Here is a 23,539-nt window from a genome sequence, read left to right as displayed (position 1 = left end):
TTGCTTGTAGTACAGGTATCTGCAAGCCAAACAAATTTAATGCGTCTCTTTCTTTTAATCTCATGACAGTTTAAAGTTCTAGGTCGAAGGCAGTATCTGAATAATTTTTATCACGCGACTTCGTTTAACTTTACAACGAGGGAGCAGACGGCAGTGGTGTGTTTAGATCTGTATCCAGCAACTGACTACACAGTGAACGTCACCCTCCTGGGATCTCCGGAGCGGCCGTCAGTGCAAACAGCAGTAACTACCGCACCAGCAGGTAGGTGGGGATGTCTTTCTGTTTGGTGTCTTAAAACAGCAAGTTAAATGTGTGTGTTGAACTGCACGACATGGGGGAGCATAAAGAATGCTAGTCTTGGAGGCAAGAGACCTGGGTTCTTGGTCTAACAAACTGCCAGTTTTATCTAGGGTGGAAGGTCTCTGAATCTTCCCTCCCCACAGGGGTACTGGCTCAGAGAGGGTACAGACCAGGAGCTGAATGGAATCTCGAGGAGTGATGGATCGAACAATGTGTAAGGCTTTCTATCTTTCACCTCAAATTTAAGACAGCTGAACCCTAAAGGTAGACACTATGGGCAACTAGAACCAGCCTCCAGGAGTTCGGAAGTGTGAGCTCCACTGTGTCAGACATTGGGGGGACAAAGAGGCCACCTGACTGGGTCTTGTACAAGCACATTAACCCGATGCAGAAAACAGTGACCTGAAGCAGATCAGGCTCCTTCCCCTGTGGCTCGTGTTGTTGCTGTTTAGTCGCTCAGTCGTGTCCAACTTTGCAACCCCATGGACTGAAGCCAGGCTTCCCTATCCTTCACTAGCTCCTAGAGTTTGCTCAAACGCGTGTCCATTGAGTCAGTGATGCCATCCATCCATCTCATCCTCTGTTGCCCCCCTTTCCTCCTGCCTTCAGTCTTTCCCAGAATCAGAATCTTTTCCAGTGAGTCGACTCTTCACATCAGATGGTCAAAGTATTGGAGCTTCAGGTTCAGCATGTATCCTTCCAATAAATATTCAGGGTTGATATCCTTTCCCAGTAGAGGCGGCTGTTTCAACTCCACAGCTCCCCCTAGTGGCGAGAGATGCTGTTGTCGCTACAATTAATTTCTTTTATTGCCGTGCTTCAGGGCATTCAGCATCTTAGTTCCCTGACCAGGGATCAAACCCGCAGCCACTGCATTGGAAGCGCTGAGCCTTAACCACTGGCCTGCCAGGGAAGCCCTTCTACAATTAATTTCTTTTTTTCTTTTGTCAGTAGGGTTTAAGGGACAAACTTATGGACAGCCAGGCAGAGAGGCTGCCCCCTTTGAAGGAACACAGTAGAATAAGATAGGTCTTGCTCCTACCTTCCTGAGGCCTTTATCCTGTTCACCCACTGATCTTTTTGGGTCGGGAGTGAACACTTTGGTCTTTGTACTTGGAAGGTTCAGAAATATAATAGACACAAGTGGGGGCCATGCAGTTAACGGGAGAATGAAAATTCATGATTTTTTTTTCCATCTCAGATTATGCTTGGTATCAACAGACGTTGCACGATGAATACCTCCTCATAGCATAAACCTAGCCCCCTCATCCATTTCCAGCTACAGAATAATGCTCACAATTTGAATATACATTTCCTCCAACTGTTAAATCCTCAGTGGAATAAAAGTCTGAAATTAACACCTACCTCTCCTTGTAAATTAATGTGTAAAGGCGCTCGAGTCCCAGGTTCTTTCCTCCCCAGCGTTTCCTCTGCAAAGTCTCTGTCAGAGTGGCCTGCTTGTGATGGAGAGTGTGTTCTAGCTGTTACATCCTGGAAATCTGGCTTTTTGTAATAGACGTAACTTCTTGGTGGAGGTGATGCTCAGTCGCTCAGTCGGGCCCAACTCTTTGCAGCCCCATGAACGGTACCCCGCCAGGCTTCTCTGTCCATGGGATTCTCCAGGAGGAACACTGGAGCGGGTTGCCATTTCCTCCTCCAGGGCGTCTTACCAACCCAGGGACTGAACCTGCATCTGGTGATGTCCTGCATTGACCGGCGGATTCTTTATCACTGAGCCACCTGGAAAGCCTATTTTACTTCTAAGGTACCTCCGAAGTTGAAGTAGTCTTGAATTATCCCAAGTTTCATCTTTCCACTTCTCAGCATGAGTCCCAGAGTTACAGAACGTGGAAAAGCAAAATTATGTCACAGCCTGTACAACACCATGAGTGTACTAAATATCATTGAATTTTATACATTAAAGTGGTAATTTTATGTTGTGTGAATGTCAGTGAGAAAATCCTGATGGATTAGACACGTTTGTCTTGCTCCTGGGCCTCAGTTACCTTCTGCGTGATGCGTTATGTGACGTAATGCAAGTGAAATGTTTAAAACAGTTTCTGGTACATAATAATGATGATGACAGCACTGCTAGCTTTATTTACTCATTTGTTTAAATTAATTTTTATTGGAATATAGTTGCTTTACAATGCCGTGTTAGTTCCACTGTGTAGTGAAGTGAATCAGCCATCCGTATACTCAGATCCCCTCTATCTTGGATCTCCTTCCCATTTAGGTCACCACAGAGCACTGAGCTGAGTTCCCTGATCTGTACGATAGGTTCTCGTCAGTCGTCTATTTTATGCACAGTATCAACTCTAACTTTGTTTTTTGAGCCCTGAAGATGTCCAGCCACTGTTCAAAGTGCCATCCTTGAGTCAACCCAACCCTACCCAACCTTCTGAGGAAGGCATTGCTATTATTCCCCTTTTACAGATGAGGACCATGAGGCGCAGAGAAGTTAAGCAACTCGCCCAAGATCACAAAACCCGTGAGAGGTACAGGTGGGATTTGAACACAGTCTGGCTCCAGGGCCTCATTTTAAATCAGTGCATCTACTGCTTTTTACTAAATATTAGTGCTCAAAAAAAAAAAAAGAAAAACTTTGTTCCTAGAACCTAGCGCATGTTAGTCCAGACCCACTTTGCTTTTGTCAGCCCTGGACCATGAGCAGAAACTTCAAATGCCATGGGTGTGTAAATGCATTCATTTAATAAATGTTCATTTCTTATCTATTGTGTGTCAGGCAGCTTCTGATAGCTGACAATGTAGCAACAATAAAACAATCTCAGCTGTCACGGGGTTGGAGTCAGGAGGTTGGAGAGGAGACAGATAAACAAGTAAGGAAATATATCATATATTAGGTGGGGCTAAGTGGTAAGATGAAGGATGAAATTTGGCATAGGGACTGGCAGTTGATGGTCAGGGAGGGCCTCTATTGTAAAGAGACATTTAAGTACAGGTTTGAATGGAGTGAGGGAACACCATGTGACAGGCATGTCCTTGGCGTGTTCTGGGAACATCCGGGAAGCCAGCATGGCTGGAGCAGAGTGAGTTGGAGAAAGTGATGGGAGATGTGGTCTCTAGCTTGAGTATAATGAGGAGGTCATGCCGCCAAGTTCGGAAAGTGAGACTGTGGTTATCTCCTCCTTTGCAAAGTGGACCTCAGATTATCCATAGTGAGTATAATCTTCCATGTGAGGTGTCAGCCTCTATAGGTCACTACGCCATCTGAAGTCCATCCCCCGTGAATTTCAACTTAATTTGGGAAATCTCATTTCATAAAGTTACTTGGATTCCGTCTGACCTTAGGCTGCTCATCTGTTGTAGGGGGAGGAAATCTACTCTCTCTGAACACTTTGGAACTTTGCCCATGGTGGCTCCGGGTCTTTCTTGTTGTCTATCCCATGTACTTAGAACCTTGTATTTTCATTTCTCCTTCAGGCCCTTTTTCTCCCACCCTCCACCGTTGCTAAAGATCTTGATCTGTGTAGTGAAAGAGCCTCCCTTCTCTGTGAGCAGGACATCCTATACCTATACGAGGAAACTCTTCAGGTGAAATGCATTGTCTTAAACAGAAATGGACTCACTGACATGAAAAATAAACTTCTGGTTGCCAGAGAGGGGGGTGGCAGGCGGTGCTTGTTGTTTAGTCGCTAAGTTGTGTCCGACTCTTTTGCAACCACAGTGACCGTAGCCTGCCAGACTTCTCTGTCCATTAGATCCTGCAGTGGGTTGCCATTTCCTTCTCCAGGGGATCTTCCTGACCCAAGCATTGAACCTGCGTCTCCGGCATTGGCAGGTAGATCCTTTACCATTGAGCCATCTGGGAGGCTCCGGTGGGGGCAAGGGGCAGAGATAAATGAAGAATTTGGCATTAACATATACATGCTACTGTATATAAGGTCAGGCTTCCCTGTTGGCTTGGGTAAATCTAGAATCTTCACCTAGAATCTTTACCTGATTTTAGGTAAAGAATCTGCTTGCCAATTGGGAGATGCAGGAGACTGGGATTCAGTCTCTGGGTCGGGAAGATCCCCTGGAGAAGGAAATGGCACTGTAGTGTCCCATGGACAGAGGGACCTCACAGGCTACAGTCCATAGGGTCGCTAAAGTCAGACACAACTTGGCCACTAAACAACAACAACAACATATATAAGGTAGGGAAACTCCTGTATAGCACAGAGAACTCTACTCAATATCTTATAATAATGTTTAATGGAAAAGAATCTGAAAAGTATATATATATGTGTGTGTGTGTATATATATATAGGAGAAGGAAATGACAACCCACTCCTGTATTCTTGCCTAGAGAAGCCCATGGACAGAGGGCCCTGATGGGTTGCAGTCGATGGGGTCTCAAAGAGTTGGACATGACTGAGCAACGAACATATATATGTATATATAAATTGTATGCTTGAATCACTTTGCTATACACTTGAAACTAACACAACATTGTAAATTAACTATACCTCTATATACAGAAAGGAGGGTACATGTCAAATGGGGAGACAAGTACCGCAATAAACTCATTAAAAAAAAAAAAAAAAAGAAAGAAATGTATTGTCTTGCAACACAGTCCCAACTTCCTGCTCTTTTCTCTGAATTTCTCTGTCCCCAGAAAGCTCCCAAGAATTGTTCTAATCCAAATGACTTCTTATTATTGAATGCCTTGTGTCTGAGTCCTGCTTCCTGGTTAAGAGGTTTCCTTTGTCTTTCCTGGAAAATTACCCTCCTCTGATCCTCGAGCTGCTGTTGAGTTTCTGGAACTTATGCTTTCATTGGTCAGATGTGGTCCAGGAAGTCCCCTAGGTTAATGATTTTTCACCCAAACCCCACCTTTCCTTAGAACTGAATTTCTAAGACTTGACCTGCCCGTGTTTCTTTGACGGGAACTGAAGCACTCCTTCCTACCACCCTTTGCTTTACCGCATTGGGAGGGATAATCCTCCAGTGTTCTAGGGCCTCCTAAGTGTTCCATTCTGCTCCACCAGCCTAGCTGAGTGGTAAGCTTTCCACCTTCCATGCCAGCTGTTTCTATTACTTCCTCTTCCCCATGCCTGGCTAATACCTTTTGCTATAGATTAGTACTTACCTTCTCTATATTTGCTTTTTGTTTTCGTCCATAGATTTTTGTTCTCCTAACATATAACTTTGGATTCTGCCTGTGAGGTCTTCATAGAGCACGAATGATGACTTGCTTCAGTCAGTGTTCAAATAAATTCTTCTCCCCTTCCCTTTTGTTAGGAGGTATTTGTTTCTGTTCAGTTCAGTCTGTGACCTCAGCCTGGGCCTGATCAAGGGTCAGGCAACCTGAATCCTCCTTACGTTTCTGCTTTTCTGTTCCTTCTTTTCAAGTTTTAAGTCAGTGTATTTTCCTGGGTAGACTTCCTCATAGTCTGTGCCATACCTGCTGTTTCAGCTGTAAGAACAATGTCACCTTGAAACTCAATTAATGATGCCTGCAGAATTCTACACTGATCTTTCTAGTCTTTCTCTTCTTAAATATGTCACATTTTCTGTAGCTACATAGTACCACAACTCCAGTTACTGAAAAGTTCTCTATTAGTGCTTATACTGGGTTACCTATTTACAACTGTCAGAGGACCCTTCTTGATAGAATAATACTTAATTCTGACCCCACCTTTTGGGCGATCATTTTGTTTTTTCTCCAGAATAGCCCCTTTATTCTTCTCTTTCATGATTTTCAGCCATTTCCCTGACCTAGCGAGTATTTCTACCTTCTCTAGTCTCTTTAGAGCAGTTATATTTGGATATATCTCCTTTTCCTTGTTGTAGTTTTCTAGCTGGGCTAATAACATTGTACAGGAGGTGGTGATAAAAACCATCCCCAAGAAGAAGAAATTAAAAAAGGCAAAATGGCTGTCTGAGGAGGCTTTACAAATAGCTGAGAAAAGAAGAGAAGCGAAAAGCAAAGGAGAAAAGGAAAGATATAAGCATCTGAATGCAGAGTTCCAAAGAATAGCAAGGAGAGATAAGAAAGCCTTGCTCAGTGATCAGTGCACAGAAATAGAGGAAAGTAATAGAATGGGAAAGACTAGAGATCTCTTCAAGAAAATTAGAGATACCAAGGGAACATTTCATCCAAAGATGGGCACAATAAAGGACAGAAATAGTATGGACCTAACAGAAGCAGATGATATTAAGAAGAAGTGGTAAGAATACACAGAAGAACTACACAAAAAAGATCTTCATGACCCAGATAACCATGATGGTGTGATCACTGGACTAGAGCCAGACATCCTGGAATGTGAAGTCAAGTGGGCCTTAGGAAGCATCACTATGAACAAAGCTAGTGGAGGTGATGGAATTCCAAATGAACTATTTCAAATCCTAAAAGATGATGCTGTGAAAGTGCTGCACTCAACATGCCAGCAAATTTGGAAAACTCAGCAGTGGCCACAGGACTGGGAAAGGTCAGTTTTCATTCAATCCCAAAGAAAGGCAAGCCAAAGAAAGTTCAAACTACTGCACAATTGCACTCATGTCACACACTAGCAAAGTAATGCTCAAAATTCTCCAAGCCAGGCTTCAACAGTACATGAACCATGAACTTTTAGATGTTCAAGCTGGATTTAGAAAAGGCAGAGGAACCAGGTATCAAATTGCCAACATCCATTGGATCATCGGAAAAGCAAGAGAGTTTCAGAAAAACATCTATTTCTGCTTTATTGACTATGCCAAAGTCTTTGACTATGTGGATCACATGAAACTGGAAAATTCTGAAAGAGATGGGAATACCAGACTACCTTACCTGTCTCCTGAGAAATCTGTATGCAGGTCAAGGGGCAACAGTTAGAACTGGACATGAAACAACAGACTGGTTCCAAATCGAGAAAGGAGTACATCAAGGTTGTATATTGTCACCTTGCTTATTTAATTTATATGCAGAGTATATCATATGAAATGCTGGGTTGGATGAAGCACAAGCTGGAATCAAGATTACTGGGAGAAATATCAATAACTTCAGATATGCAGATGACACCACCCTTATGACAGAAAGTAAAGAAGAACTAAAAAGCCTCTTCATGAAAGTAAAAGAGGAGAGTGAAAAAGTTGGCTCGAAACTCAACATTCAGAAAACGAAGATCATGGCATCTGGTTCCCTCACTTCATGGCAAATAGATGGGGAAACAATGGAAACAGTGACAGACTTTATTTTTCTGGGCTCCAAAATCACTGCAGATGGTGACTGCAGCCATGAAATTAAAAGACACTTGCTCCTTAGAAGAAAAGCTGTGACCAACCTAGACAGCATATTAAAAAGCAGAGACATTACTTTGCCGACAAAGGTCCATTTAGTCAAAGCTATGGTTTTTCCACTAATCATGTATGGATGTGAGAGTTGGACTATAAAGAAGGTTGAGCACCAAAAAATTGATGCTTTTGAACTGTGGTGTTGGAGAAGACCCTTGGACTTCAAGGAGATCCAACCGGTCCATCCTAAAGGAAATCAGTCTTGAATATTCATTGGAAGAACTGATATTGAAGCTGAAACTCTAATACTTTGGCCACCTGATGTGAAGAACTGGTCATTGGAAAAGATCCTGATGCTGGAAAAGATTGAAGGTGGGAGGAGAAGGGGACGACAGAGGATGAGATGGTTGAATGGCATCACTGACTCGATGGACATGAGTTTGAGCAAACTCCGGGAGTTGGTGACGGACAGGGAAGCTTGGTGTGCTGTATGCAGCCCATGGGGTTGCAATTGCAGTGGGACACGACTGAGCGACTGAACTGAACCAAATATGATTTCAAATTTTCTTCTCCTCCTTCACGTTATTCCATTTTCTCCCTATATTGTCCCATTTGCAAGATCAAATCCTCTTCTGTAAACTGTTTCATTCCTTTTTCAGAGCTTGAGCAAATCTCATCTTTAGAAAGAAAGGGTTCTAGCCAATATCTTTTATGACTTTTTCTCAGCAGTTGAGTTTGTAATAATCCCACTGGATTTTATCCCCTTTTCGACTAAGAAGAATCCCTGCTCTAGAATCCCCAAGCTGTTGTTCAGTTGCTAAGTCGTGTCCGACTCCTTGTGACCGCATGGACCGCAGGCGTCCAATGCGGTCCTCCAGGCTGCATGTCTGGAGGCCTCCCTGTCCCTTACCGTTTCCCAGAGTTTGCCTAAATTCATGCCCATTGAATTGGTGATGCCACCCAACCATCTCATCCTCTGTGCCCTCTTCTTCTGCCTTCAGTCTTTCCCAGCTCTGGGTCTTTTCCAGTGAGTTGGTTCTTTGCATCATGTGGCCAAAGCATTGGAACTTCAGCTTCAGCATCAGTCCTTCCAACAAGTAGGATTGGAAGGACTGATACTTTAGGATTAACTGGTTTGATCATCTCAGTCTGGGGCTCTGTAAAACATTCCAGAGCAATTTGAGAGCCTGTGGTGGTGGGGTGACTCCTGAGCCTATAGACAAACCGTGGGTTCAATCTTTTCTCAGATCTCTTCATTCTGAACAAGATAAAGAGAGAAAGAATTTGGGGCAGCTAACCTCCTGTTGTCTGCTAATGTCTGGCTCCCCAGATGCTCTCTAAAATCCATCAGAATCTCCCACTAATGCTCTTTTTGTGTTTCACAAACTTTAGATAGCACAAGAATCACCTGGAGAGCTTATTAAAGCATAGGTTCCTGAACTCCATCCTAGAGGTCTGACTCAGCAGGCCTGCAGTGTGGACCTCAAAATTTAATTTCTAGTAAGTTTCCAGGCCTTGTTGATGCTGCCAGTCCATATTTTGAGCAGCACTGCTCTAACCACACAAGCTACTTAGCCACTTCTGGGCAAATTAAAACCTTTACTTAGAAGAAAAGATATGATAAAGAGAAAGACCAAAAAAAAAAAAATAGTGGTAGCCAAAATAATTCAAAGGACTCATGCCCAAGAAACTTGCACATTTTGTCTGATTGGTGAAGTTTTCCTGGTAATTGAATATCCATCCATACCTCATTTAATTTTTTTTTTTTTTTTTTTTTACCGTGGCTACACCAAGTCTTAGTTGTGGTGCATGGGTTCTAGTTCCCTGGTCAGGGATGGAACCCAGGCCCCCTGCACTAGGAGCACAGAGTTTTAACCACTGGACCACGAGGGAAGTCTCAGAGCTTGATCTGTTCTTGCAGTTCCAGGTATAGAGACCAAGAGCCTCCGTCTTTCCCAGTGATGCTCTGCTCCCTGGTGGCGGCTCTTGTCTTTATATAACCTCAGCGTATCCACATGTTGCAGGTGAAAGAGCGTGAATCCTACCTACCCCACTTCTGCAGCCTGACACATGAGAAGTGAAGTATCGACTTTATTTGCCTGAGCAAGTTCCCAAGAAGTACCCCAACACAGTTCTAGTGAGAGTGATACTGGAGAATGAAGCTTAGATATGTGTGGCCAAACGGGGTTTCCTACTGTCTTTCCCCTGGAAGTTTGGGTCTTTGGGTCTGCCCAGGGCCCCTCGCCTGGCTCACCCACCCAGTCTCAGGCTGACGATCCGAGGAGAAGGAGTGGGCAGAGACCGGTTACTCACTTCTCGGAGACGAGACACACATGTCCCTTGCGCCTGAGCCTAGGCAGGTCCCAGACAGCAAGGATCTGCTTCTTTGGGCAGTCACCTATGCCATATGAACTCCACCCACTAGGAAATGTGACTGAAGGAATAGGAGCCTTCTTCTCACCTGTCAGATTACATATTTACTGTTCATTCCTTGAGGATTAGTGAGTAGGGAGTGGAGAGAGGCCAAAATTGTTCTTTCTTTTGTAAAAATCAGGAGACAGGTAACTAGCAAGTTTTAAAACACATGGCCTCTGGAATGTTAGAAAGTTGATTGGGAAAGGTTCATTCTAGTTCTAGAAGTGTATGTTAGGAAAGTAACTCTAAGTTCCTCCAAATTCATATATTTCAACACCCAAATTTCTTGACTGATTTCTTTACCATTGTTATTTCATTTATCTATTCAATTCTGTGTTCTCATTGATATATACAACTTATTCATAGAGTAAGAGTTTATTATCGGTGTCAAATTATTTGTGTCAAATACTTCTCTTGTTTTATCATTTTTTAAAATTTTGTTTATGATGTCTTTGATGTATAAAGGTTTGAGGTTTCTATGCAGTCCAATCTATTGATCTTTCCTTTGTGATGTATTGCATTAATGTTAAATATAGATTTTTTTCAAACAAAAGTTTTTATTTATAGCCCATCTTTTTTCTCTAGGACTGTAAGTGACCTGTATCATGGGAACAGTATCAGTTGCTCAGTTGTGTCTGACTCTTTGTGACCCCATGGACTGTAGCCTGCCAGGCTCCTTAGTCAGTGGGACTAACCTGGTGAGAATACTGGAGTGGGTTGCCATTTCCTCCTCCAGCAGATCTTCCAGACCCAGGGATAGAACCTGGGTCTCCCACATTGCAGGCAGATTCTTTACCATCTGAGCCACCAGGAAAGCTAAGTGACCTGCATGGGTATATAAAATAAGTATGTAACCTAAAGAAGAATGTAAAACAAAGTCAGAGGCCTAAAAAAGATGTCAGAATAAGGCTGAGAATGATTCATATCCTTGTAATCTATTTACTTTTTCATCAGTGGCTCACACATTTAGGTTTAAGTTTTCAACCCCTTCCAGTCAGAAAGGGAGCCATCACATGACTTATTGCAACAAGGTTACAACAAGTGGTGTTTTTGGAAAGAAGTAAAGTTATTTTCAACATATAGAAATTTCTGGGGGGTTTCATAAGTAATCCAGTGTTTGAGCAGCATTTTATGAGGATTTTATGATGCTGTTTCTTGTATTGGCCCTTAGCATGGCTCATTGTATTTTAGAAAAGCGCAATTCATTGTGGAGTGGGCAAGGAAAGGTGCCTTAGAAACGCCTGTGCTTTGCTGATCTGACTTGATTCAAGGGTATGATTAGGTTAGTTTAGAGGAATTTGGAGGAATGAATTGGAGTCCATGTTTTTCAGGAAATGTTTCCTAAATATTGATGGGACTTACTAAATGATGGGGCCCATGTGTTCAGATGATTCTGTCTCATCCATCCCTAGGAAACAGTTGATCTGTGTTACCAGTTGAATTACAAGGATCTGTGTCCGAAAAGAAGGCTGCCTGCCTCCGTTATAGGGCTAAGCGGAGTCTAGGGAGCTAAGCTAAGGGAAATGTACAGATCTGCCCTCTGTGGTTGAATCTCAATTCCTGTCCTTACAATGTGATCACATACTTTTAGCCTGAAAATCTCATGGTGGTTGTAACTAGATACCAAATTTGTCTTAAGAAAAATTTCAACAAAATAATGAACTCTCAACTTTGAACAGCCGTTATATCCTTCTAAGACAAACTGTGAAATGTACATCAAGGACAACTAAAATGATACCCTATTTATAGAGTTATAGAAGGGCTATAAAAATAGTAACTGTGCTTTCCAGATAGTTGATTTCTAGCCATTTTTTTTTTCCTGACAATATTTACCTCGAAAAACCAACTGTCTATTTAGGCTGCTCCTAATTAGAGGTTTTAAAACCGTATCATTTATGACTAAGAGAATGCTGGTTTCTCTGTTCTCTTTAGAAGAGGATTGCATGCATTTAGTTACTTCTAAAATAGTGTTGGTAAATTTAAAAAAGTTTCTAAAGAAGAGGAACAGGCCACTTTTCCTCTATTCCCTGGTAGAATGCCTGACTGATGAAGTGGCTTATGATAGCAGGTTTTCTAACTGCATGCATTATTTGGGATCTTATAAAACTTCCCTTGTAACTGATTGCTGTTAGTAGAATTGAAGTCCAAACAAAAAATAGTAAAGACCGCAAATAATTTAACATGGTTTGTGGTATTTTTCCACAAAATGATAAATATTGTAATAACATTTCTGGGTGGAAAAGGTATGTCTGAAGTCAGCCTGCGTCTCTTATAAGCCATAAGCCTAAGACACTCATACTTGCCATTGGCCAAGCTAAAAATCAGCATATATTTTGCATGGAATAGCCAGTCATCTGTAGTATACCAAAAATGGAGAGAGAAAATGATTGTTCTTTATAAGATAATGATTTTATAGATCCAGCTAGGTAGAACCATACTCAGAGGAATTGGAACTCACCACTAAATGGATTTTAAATGGCTCTAGATGCAATAGGTTCATCTCATTCTTTAGGGCCACCATATTCTAATCATGTGTACAGACAAAGAGGTTCCAAGGCTCTCTCCTTGGCTGAAATCAGGCAAAAGACCACTTACTTCTTAGTTTACCCTATCTATTGATACAATACAAAGGAAACCTAATTACTGGATGTTCTTTTTTCTTTTCATTTCCTTGTGACTTTTTAATTTGATATTATTTCAAATTTCTCTCTCGTATTCTCTCTTTTGCTCCCCTTTTCCTGAAATAAACCCCACTTGGTCATAGTACATTATTTTTTTATATGGCATTATATTCTGCTTCTTACTTTTCTTTGAGTATTTTTGCACCAATATTCATAAGGGATGCCAGTTTATAGTTTTCTCTCTTCTTCTGCACTATCCCTATCAGGTTTAGACATTAGTATTTTCCTTGTTTCATAAAAATAATTTGGAAAGTTTCCTTCATCATCACAATTTATGAAGCATTTGGATTACCTGTTCTCAGATGGTTTGGTAGAATTCCTTTGGGTAACAGTCTAGGCCTAGGGATTTTCTGTGTTAGTTCCTTGATAACGTTCTCAATTTTTTAAATGGAAATTGGTCTGTTTCAGCTTTTAATGTCTAGTGGAGTCCATTTTGGTAAACTGTATTAGGAATTACCCATTTAATCTGTTTTCAAAATTTATTTGCGTAGTGGTCTGCAAAATTAACTTTTGGAATTTTCTTTTATTTCAAAGATTATTTCTCTTTTTTTACTTGATTTTTTCCTTTTTATTTTCTAGTTGATTAGTTAGCAGTTTGTCTATTTCAATAAGTATTTTCAAAAAGTCAAGATTTTTTTTTTTTATTAATTAGATCTGCTATTTGTGTCCACAATTAGGTCTACTCCACATCAGGGATTAGCAAAGTGTGGACCATGGGTCAAATCTGGCTGTCATCTGATTTCATAATAAAGTTTTGTTGGAACACAGTCAAGTCGTTTATTTATATATTGTCTGTGGTTGCTTTTGTGCTACAAAGCCAGGATTGAGTAGTTTTAACAGAACCGTCTGGTCTAGAAAACCTAAAATATTTACTATTGGACCCTCTATAGAAACATTTTGTGACTATTGCTCTACATCATTAATTTCTGCTCTCGTATTTCCTGTATTCTTTCTTATGCTTCCTTTTGCTTTATAAAAGTGGTTGTAGTTTATCTGTATTCTTCTATTTTGGGTTCTCTTTTGACTTATAGGGGCTTCCCTTGTGGCTCAGCTGGTAAAGAATCCGCCTTCAATGCGGGAGACCTGGGTTCGATCCCTGGGTTGGGAAGATCCCCTGGAGAAGGGAACGGTTACCCACTCTAGTGTACTGGCCTGGAGAATTGCATGGACTCTATGGACTATGGGGTTGCAAAGAGTCGGACTTGCCTGAGCAACTTTCACTTTGGCCTGATCGGATCTTACCTTTTCCCTGCACTTCTTTTTCCTGTCACCACATAGTTTCCAAAGGATACCTATTCCTTCCTTTTTATTCTCTTCTTTCCCAGAAGCAACGCCTTTCTCATTGTTCAGTTGCCAAGTTGTGTCTGACTCCTTGCAACCCCATGAACTGCAGCACACCGCTTCCCTGTCCCTCACTGTCTCCCAGAGTTTGCTCAGATTCATCTCCACTGAGTCGATGATGCCATCCAACCATCTCATCCTCTGTTGCTCCCTTCTCCTCCTGCCCTCAATCTTTCCCATCATCAGGTCTTTCCCAATGAGTCAGCTCTTTGCATCAGGCGGCCAAATTGTTGGAGCTTCAGCTTCAGTCCTTCCAGTGAATATTCAGGGTTGATTTCCTTTAGGATGGACTGGTTTGACCTGAAGTCTCATAGGTTTTTCATCTTTTGCTTGTAGTTAGTACTCTGATATCCCAGGTCTCTTTTTCAGTATTTTCACCCTTAAGGTGGGATTTCTCTTTCTGGGAGTGACTCTGACTCATGATTGGGCCCTTTGCTTCCCTCTTCTCTTTCACAGGTCTTTTCTAGAGCCCCCTCCCTCTCTAGAATGATGTGTGGGCAATTGAGAGATAGCTTTGCTGGGATTAGCTATTCATTTTTTCATAAAAGGTGATTTAAAGTTTGCAGTTTTGTCTTCCAGTTGTGATGACAGCATTGGTTTTATGTTGTTTTGTTCGCTTTTCCAGTTAATCTGAAGTACATTTTGCGGAATGTATAGAGAGATTTGAATTTAAGGGGCCACCATTATCAGTGAAGTAACTGGAATGCTAATCTTAATGGACTCTTTTTTTGAAAATTTATTTCTGGCTGTGCTGGGTCTTTGTTGCTGCACAGGCTTTTCCCTAGTTGCGGCGAGCGGGGTTACTCTTCCTTGCAGGGCGCAGGCCTCTCGTTGCGGAGGCTTCTCTTGTTTTGGAGCATGGGCTCTAGAGTTTGTGGGCTTCGGAGCACAGGCTTGGTAGTTCTGGTACCTGGGCTCAATTGCTCTGTGGCAAGTGGGATATTCCCAGATCAGGGGTCCAACCAGTGTCTCCTGCATCGGCCCGTAGACTCTTTCCCACTGAGCCACCAGGGAAGCCCTGTAATAAACTCTTAAGTGCTAACTTTCTGCCTCCAAATCTCTGCTCTCCTGCCATTTCTTCTGCCTGGAACCCTCACCCTCTTCTTCAGTTCCTATATTCCCATCTTTCATGATCCCCTCAACTGAAAGTACATGTTCTTCTTTCTGAATTCCCATACTCTTTTCTAGGAGCAAATATTGGGTGGAGTTTGGCACAGTTACTCTGGAGTCAGGTTATCTAAATTCAGATCTCAGATCTGCTGTTTACAATCTCTGTGCCTTTAAGCAAGTTATGTAACCTCATGTGGCTAAACTGCCTTAAGTATAAAAATGGGAATAACGTTATGGATTTGTTGTGAGACTAAATGGGTTAATGCCCATGGAAAACCATATAATATGTGATACACAGTAAGCATCTAAGTAATAAGTTAACAAGTTAATAAGTTAACATTTGTCAAATGTTAACTGTGACTTAAATTTATCTTATGACATTTATTATATTTTCCTTTATATTTTTGTTATATTGATATAGTGTGTAACTTCTAGACTAAATACATATTAAGGGCAGGAGCCATGTCTTATTCATAGTACCTGTATTCCATTTGGTTAATACATCAGATAGGGGCTTCCCTGGTAGCTCAGCTGGTGAAGAATCCACTTGGAATGCAGGAGACCTGGGTTCCTTCCCTGGGTTGGGAAGATCCCCTGGAGGAGGGCATGGCAACCCACTCCAGTATTTGTCAGGAGAGTTCCATGGACAGAGGAGCCTGGCAGGCTACAGTGCCTGGGATCGCAAGGAGTCGGACACGATTGAGCAGCTTTCACACTCCCAGTAAATCAGGTGCCTAGATTTCCTCTTACTGCTGACTGCTTACATTTTAACAGTAGGGAATGCCACGCTCGCCACTGTCGTGGACACTCAGTGTACAAAGATGAATGAGACATAGTGTTTCATAATACACACATGCATAGTTATACATACATAGTAATATAATGCTTAAAGTGCAGTTTGAAGCTGCAGGGGACCCTGGGAGCCCTGAGAAAGTAATGACTGATTTTACCCAGAGTTGCTTGCCTGCATTCACAAAGCTGAAGCATAATTTCTAAGAATCTGATGAGCCAAGAGCCAAAATTTTTCTTCTCTGCGTCATTCTTGCAGGTCTGGTTTTTCAGCTTTAGGCTTCTAGCTTAGATCGGCCCTGTGGGTGGGGAAAGCAGAGAGAGAAGGCAGCGTGACCACTGAAAATGAAGCAGAGAATGACAATTTGAATGAGAGTCAGGGCATGTATAATATTTAATACAGGAAAGGATCAGAGAGTCGGGTAGCAAAGGATTCAGAATGAGCTGTCTTCTACTGGGGATCCTTTTCCCCTCCAAATGAGCTCAGCAGGGATTCAGCCTACCTTTAGTTCAAACTGTGAGCTCCTTGGATGGAAAGAAGGGAATCTAGAGAGTCACTCTCTGACCAACATGGACCTAAATTTAACCAGTGAGATGTTTCCTGTGAACAGAAGGAATTGCGGACCCACTATTCCTGTAACATTACAGTTATTTGTGGCATGCACGATCTAGTTCCCTTCCCAGGGATTGAACCTAGGCCCCCTGCCTTGGAAGCGCAGTCTTAGCCACTGAACCACCATGGAAGTCCCAAGGTTATATTTTAAGATTTATTTTTTCACTTTAATATTTTCTGCCTTTCTCACTAGAATGAATTCTGTTAGGTGCAGGGACTTCATTTTCTCACCACTTTATCCTGCTCCAAAGCATGCCTGGCACATGGTGAAAACTCTCTAAGTATTTACTGAATGAATGAGTAAACTTATTCCAGAAAGGACCATTGGAATCACCTTTGGAAGCACATTCCACTTGTAGATTACTTGGTGGAGAATTGGTATCTGCACTTTCCTATCTTCCCATTCAAGGATGTGGCATTTTCCTCTTTATTGTTTTCTTTCATGTCCTTCAGAGAAAAAAAATCTTCATGTTGTTGCCAAAATCTTGACCCCCTGTGCAACTGATGCCAAATAGAAATAATGGAGACAGAGTTTGGAGAAAATAAAAAAGTAGATTTATTCTTTGCCAGGCAAAGGGGTAACATAGTAGGCTAGTGCTTCAAGAGCTGTGCCCTGCTGTCTGGGAGACAGGGAAAATTTTATATCCTAATGAATGTTTTGCTTTTTTTTTTGGTAAAATTTCAAAATGGCTACAGGAACCAGGTCTGGTGTCTCTGAAGTTTTTGACCTGTGACCTTTTTGAAATGTAGAATGCTACAAGAGAATAATGCCAGGTGCAGAGTACAGTTTATAAGGAGTCAGAGAGTAATTAGTTTTGTTTAGCTTTGTAAAGGACAAATCTAACTACAAGTGTTTGTAGAACAGCTAAAGAATAGTCAAGATTGCCTACCTCTTTTAGGCTTGTTTATGCTGTTTCCCCAGCTTGTTCATTGTTTCCTTATTTTCCTTGTTTATCAGGAAAGTCTCATGTATGTTTAAGAAAAGTATTATTTTGATTTTTCCTGCCACAGTGCAAGTCTTGGACATTTCTAGTTAGATTTATTTCTAGATATTTGAAGTTCGTTCATGGTTTCTTCTCTTGTGAATAGAGATCTTTTAATTTCTCTGTTTAATTTGTGGTTTTAGTTTACTTGTATCAGCAGGCCCGTGTTCATCCTGGGGGCTCAAAGGGAGAATCCATTTCCCTGCCCTTTCTGGTTTTTAGGGCCTGCCTATATTCCTTGGCTTGTGGCCCCATCCTCAATCTTTAAAGCCCCTCAGTTTAACCTTAAATTTCTCTCTGGCCCTGATCTTGTCTCCTTCTTTTAAGAACCGTTGTCACTGCATTGAGTCCATCTGGATAATCCAGGATGATCTTCCACACTGTAACTACATTTGCAAAGTCTTTATGCCATGAAGGTAACATGATACAGACTCTAGAACTAGGATGTGGACATCTTTGGAGGGACCATCATTCAGCCCACCATACTTGTTCTTGCAGATATGTAGAAAACTGTTAGTTTTTCTATGTTCTTACCTTTGGGTGCTCTTTGCCAAATTCCTATTATTTGTTTTTCTATTGTTTTCAAACAGTTGTATCTTTGTTTTTTAGTTGATTCTTTTCGATTCACTAGCAGTGGCATAATTTGATCCCTTTTTTCCTGGCATTTATAGCTCTTCTTTTCATTGCCTAGGTTTGCATTGTCTAGAATCTCCTGAGTATAGAGGAGCCTGGCAAGGCTGCAAAAGAGTCGGACGTGACTCAGGGGCTAAACAACAGCAACAGGGCTAAATAGCAGCTGTCAGGCCATGCATCCTTGGATTGTTCTTAACTTTACTAGAAATTGCTTCATTGTTTTACCACTAAGTATGGTGGTTTCTAATAAACACTCTTTTAAATCAATGAATTTCTATCAAATTAAATCCTAGTTTATGAAGATTTCTAGAAAGGAATGTACATTAAATGTATTAACCATTATGATTATAAAAGTGACCATATGGTTTTTCTCTTTTAATAGATTAATATCTTTCCCAATAATGATCATCTCTGTATTCCTGGAGTAAATCTCCCTTGTTTCTAGTATACTATTCTTTGAATGTATTGCTGACTTCTATTTGCTATTATTTTATTTTGTATATTTGTATTTATTTATAAGTGAGTTTGGCATAGTGTGTTTAGTTATTGGTTGTGCCATCTTGTACAGCTTGGGCATTGTGGATTATCCAGTCATACTGAATGAACTGGAAACTTGCTACCTTTTTGTATGATCTGGAACTGTTTAAATACTATTAAAATTATATATGTTTTGAAAATTTAAGAAGTGTGAGCTTCCTTGAACCACTATTTATCTCTAACACCATCTTCCATACCTAGTAGCGAGATTGCCTTATCCTGAATCACCTATACTTTCTTCCCTACTCCATCTTACAATATTTGAAGTAAAGCTTGTGACCTGTGGAACAGGTTTTCTTTGGACAAAGCTGCCCAGTCCATAAAAAGGGGTCACATCCATCGGCTTGGCTTCTTTCAGAGGAACCTGTTGGTCAAGGGGCTTACACAATAGGGTTGGCTGTCTTGAGATTTTCTTTTTTTTTCAGGTACTTTGGGAGTTGTCTTTATTACTTATTAATCATCACAGTATTCCTATGAGACTTCTTAGCAAGTCTGATATATCATTTTCAGTTTAGGGACAGGGATCATCTTTGAAGGAAGTAACCTCTGATACCAGAGATTTGAATAACTAGTCTTTATTTGGGGTTTCCCTGGTGACTCAGGCCGTAGAGTCCGTCTGCAATGCAGGAGACCCAGGTCTGATCCCTGGGTCGGGAAGATCCCCTGGAAAAGGGAATGGTTACCCACTCTAGTATTCATGAACAGAGGAGCCTGGTGGGCTACAGTCCATGGAATCACAGAGAACTGGACATGACTGATCCATTAACACTTTCACAGTCTTTATTTTAAAAGCTTGAAGAATGTGCTTCTATATTACACAGTACCAGATCTGAACTATCTTTTGGATTGATTACTGTGACATTAAGCAGAGACCAACAAATGGTTCTTTGGTAATAAAAGATGAGGAAGCCCAAACCAAGAGAGACCACTCCCCACTTTCCATCATGAAAAGCCTGACTGTTTGAGGTGGCCTTTTTTGTTTCCTTCTTCCAGGGAGAAGTTCTCAATTCTCTGCTGAAACATTGCTCTCAGTTCAGAATTTCAAACTGGTGCCATTTTGTCTAAATGAGGTTTATCCAAGGCAAGGACAATGAGTTTTAGCTTAGGAAACCAAGGGAATTTGCAGTGAATAGACTTCAATAATTTTTAAGAAGGCTCCTCTGATTGGGTATCTTTTGATTGTGAATCTTTCATCAAGACTGAGTTTACAGGAATATAAAAGTGGAGTTTCTTGGACTGCTACCACTAATTTCTAAATTGAAATACTGCAGAAGTCATCCTCTTGTAAATGCTTATCTTTGGAAGATTGTTCAATTAGAAAGTAGTATTTTGGTATAAGGTGTAAGTTGATTTCTCATTCTTTTCCTCTTGCAGCAAAACAAACCATCAGTAACATTTCAATATTTAATGAAACCTGCTTGAGATGGAGAAGTATGAAGACAGCTGATATAGAGGAGATGTATTTAGTAAGTTACTGAAACTTACTCTTTTTTTTAGGTGTTTGTCTTACATGGGAGGTTCAAAAAATATCAACCAACCAACCAACCAACCAACCAAACTACTTAGATAGCTTCCATAATCAATGAAAGATTTATAGTGACAATTGCAATAAGAAGCAAGGAATTCACATGAGCCAGGAATCCCACTGCTGAGCAAATACCCAGAGAAAAGCATAATTCAAAAAGATACATGCACCTCAGTGTTCATTGTAGCACTATTTACAGTAGCCAGGGGATGAAAGCAACCTACATGTCCATCAGCAGAGGAATGGATAAAGATGTGGTAGAAATATACAATGGACTATTACTCAGCCATTTAAAAGACAAACTAATGCTACTTGCATCAACATGGATGGATCCAAAGATTGTCATACTGAGTGAATAAGTCAGACAGAGAAAGACAGATATCATATGATACCATTTATGTGTGGAATCTAAAAAAAAAAGATACTAATGCCTATTTGAAGGTACTAATGCCTATCAGACATAGAGAACAGTCTTGTGGATATAGCAGGGGAAGGAGAGGATGGACTGAATTGAGAGGGTAGCGTTGAAACATATACATTAGTGTATATAAAACAGATAGCTAGTGGGAAGTTGCTGTATAATAAAGAAGGCTCAGCCCAGCGCTCTGTGACAGCCTAGATGGGCGGGATGGCGTGGAGTGGTGGGAGAGAGCTTCAAGAGGGAGGGGACACGTGTGTACTTACGGCTGATTCATGTTGTTGTATGGCAGAAAGCAACACGACGTTGTAAAGCAAGATCCTCCAGTTTGAAAAAAGGGTACACACGGACTAGGGGTTGGGGATAAGAGGGAGGGATAAACTGGGAGACTGGGACTGACATGCGTGTGTGCACGCTAAGTCGCTCAGTCGTGTCTGACTCTGTGGGACCCCATGGACCGTAGCCCGCCAGGCTCCTCTGTCCAGGGGATTCTCCAGGCAAGAATACTGAAGTGGGTTGCCATGCCCTCCTCCAGGGGGTCTTCCCGACCCAGGGATCGAACCCACATCTCTTACGTCTCCTGCATTGGCAGGCAGGTTCTTTCCCTCTAGTGCCACCTGGGAGACCCGGGGGCTGGCATATACATGCTGCTGCTGCTAAGTCGCTTCAGTCGTGCCCGACTCTGTGCGACCCCACAGACAGCAGCCCACCAGGCTCCCCTGTCCCTGGGATTCTCCAGGCAAGAACACTGGAGTGGGTTGCCATTTCCTTCTCTAATGCAGGAAAGTGAAAAGTGAAAGTGAAGTTGCTCAGTCGTGTCTGACTCTTAGCAACCCCACGGACCGCAGCCTACCAGGCTCCTCCGTCCATGGGATTTTCCAGGCAAGAGTACTGGAGTGGGGTGCCATTGCCTTCTCTGGCGTATACATATTACCATATATAAAATAGATAACTAGTAAAAGCCTGGGGTACAGCACAGGGAACTCTACTCAATACTCTCTAATGACCTGTATGAAAAAGAATCTTAAAAAAGTAGATATATGTATATGTATAACTTATTCACTTTGCTGTGCATCTGAAACTAACACAACATTGTAAATTAACTATACTCCAATAAAAATAAAAACAAATAAAAACAGCGCAATTCTAAAAATAGAAAAAAAGAAGAAAAAGTGAGAAAGTGGGCATTTCTGCTGCATATTTGAAGTCAGAAGACTTTGGGGATTGATGAGAAAGACATGAGAATTTCTCTGTGTAACATAGCCTGATACAGAGCCAACATTCAAGCAGTATCCATGGACGGAAGCCAGTGACTTTTCATGGGTGTGTGTCTGTCTGCACCAGTGCCTCTGAGAAGGGCCTGAATGTGTTGCCTAGAGAGTCAAGGGGAACTTTTAAAGCCAAATATGTTTGTAACAGAGGCATAGATCATGGGATGAGCTGCTGCTAGAAGAAATTAAGTAGAAAGAAAAGTGCATCTATTGGCCCAGATGTTGGGAATGTCAGAAGGCAGTGAGCAGAGGAGAAAAACCCTTCCCAGGTCTTACCAGACCAGCTAGGCGTATCCTAACGCACACCCTGCTCTGGAGAAGCCTTAGTTCAGATTCTTAACTTTTTTTTTCCTAGGAAATTGTTCTCTGGCCTTGCTTCTGCAGTTTTGTCAACAGGCTTTCTCACTGAGCATGTGCCATTATGTGTGTGGGAACATAAAAGGCGAAACTTGTCAGTTTCAGGGCCTGTCATGCATTTTGATTTAAAAAAATATTCACTTTACTGATGATATTGTCATTATGGGCTTCCCAAATAGTTATGGTATTACAGCTCTACTTGTATTTCATATTTGTTTTCTCAAACTTTAAACTTTTTATTTTGTATTGGGGTATAGCTGATTGACAATGTTCTGGTAGTTTCCGGTGAACAGTGAAGGGACTCAGCCATTCATACACATATATCCGTCCTCTCCCAAACCCTCCTCCCATCCAGGACACCACATAATGTATTTCACTTTTTAGAGGAACTTTAGAATGGAGAGCAAGAGTGCTCATGAGGAAAAGTAAGTATCCAGGCATTCAGCCTTTCAAGCTAGTAATTTACCTGGGGAACTTTTCTGTTTCAGGTCCACATTTGGGGCCAGAGATGGTATCAAAAAGGATTTGCCCAGGAAATGGTCTTTAATATCACTGCCAGCAGTCAGACTCCTGAGACGTGTTTGGACCTGAGTCCAGGTACCAACTACAGTGTCAGCATCCAGGCTTTGTCTTCTGAACTTCCTGTGGTCATCTCCCTGACAACCCAGATAACAGGTAAATCTTGAATAACAGCATTTGGACGAACGAAATCACCGCAGAGCTGTATAGGCTCAAACAAAGAGGCACACTATTACTTTTTATCATTATATGACGAACTTTAAGAGAAAGAGGAAGAAGGATATGAGATTGGAGAGAGGTTCTCAAGGGACTTCCCTGAAACTGTAATGTTTTATTTCTTAAAAAAATATCTGAAACAAAATAGCAGCATCGAATAAATCTGGGTAGTGTGTCCATGAATGTTGGTTACATTCCTTCTGGATATTTGAACTATTTCATCCTTAGAAGAATTTGTCCTATGATTGTTTTTTTCTCAGTAACATATTTTTCATTCTGTTACAGATACCTGAAGAGTAGGTTACCCTCTCAGGGAGAATGACTGGCAGTCCCACTAGGTACCCTAGAAAATCACTTTCCACTCACTTTCTCATCTCTCCTCAAATCTGTGTGTGTCCTCCAGCCCCCCAACACACACGCTCTGAGCTAATTATCTGAGTATTAGTTTCTTGTGTCTTATTTCCCTGGTAAATTAGAAGTAGTTAGGTGAGGACTTTCTACTCCCAAAATCTCCCAGGGCTGCCTGCAGGCAGAACCTATATTTTATCTTCTTTCTTGGTCCCAACTCTCAATCTTCCCTTAATCCTGCCATCTCTTCTTGCCTCATCTGTT

General features: G+C 41.5%; 1 protein-coding gene across 3 annotated transcripts in view; it reads left to right on the top strand.

The window, feature by feature from the left end:
- Positions 1 to 23,539, top strand: part of SUSD1 (sushi domain containing 1) — a 130,058-nt gene that overhangs the window by 75,498 nt on the left and 31,021 nt on the right. For all 3 annotated transcript variants that reach the window (XM_065947169.1, XM_065947167.1, XM_065947170.1), the window contains 3 exons: positions 70 to 262; positions 19,996 to 20,087; positions 22,681 to 22,867. In XM_065947169.1, the coding sequence (XP_065803241.1) occupies positions 70 to 262; positions 19,996 to 20,087; positions 22,681 to 22,867 (472 nt within the window). The remainder of the gene's footprint in view (positions 1 to 69; positions 263 to 19,995; positions 20,088 to 22,680; positions 22,868 to 23,539) is intronic.

Source organism: Muntiacus reevesi, chromosome 10 (genome assembly GCF_963930625.1).
Source record: "Muntiacus reevesi chromosome 10, mMunRee1.1, whole genome shotgun sequence".
Taxonomy (NCBI): Eukaryota; Metazoa; Chordata; class Mammalia; order Artiodactyla; family Cervidae; genus Muntiacus; species Muntiacus reevesi.
This window is presented reverse-complemented; position numbering and strand designations above follow the sequence as displayed.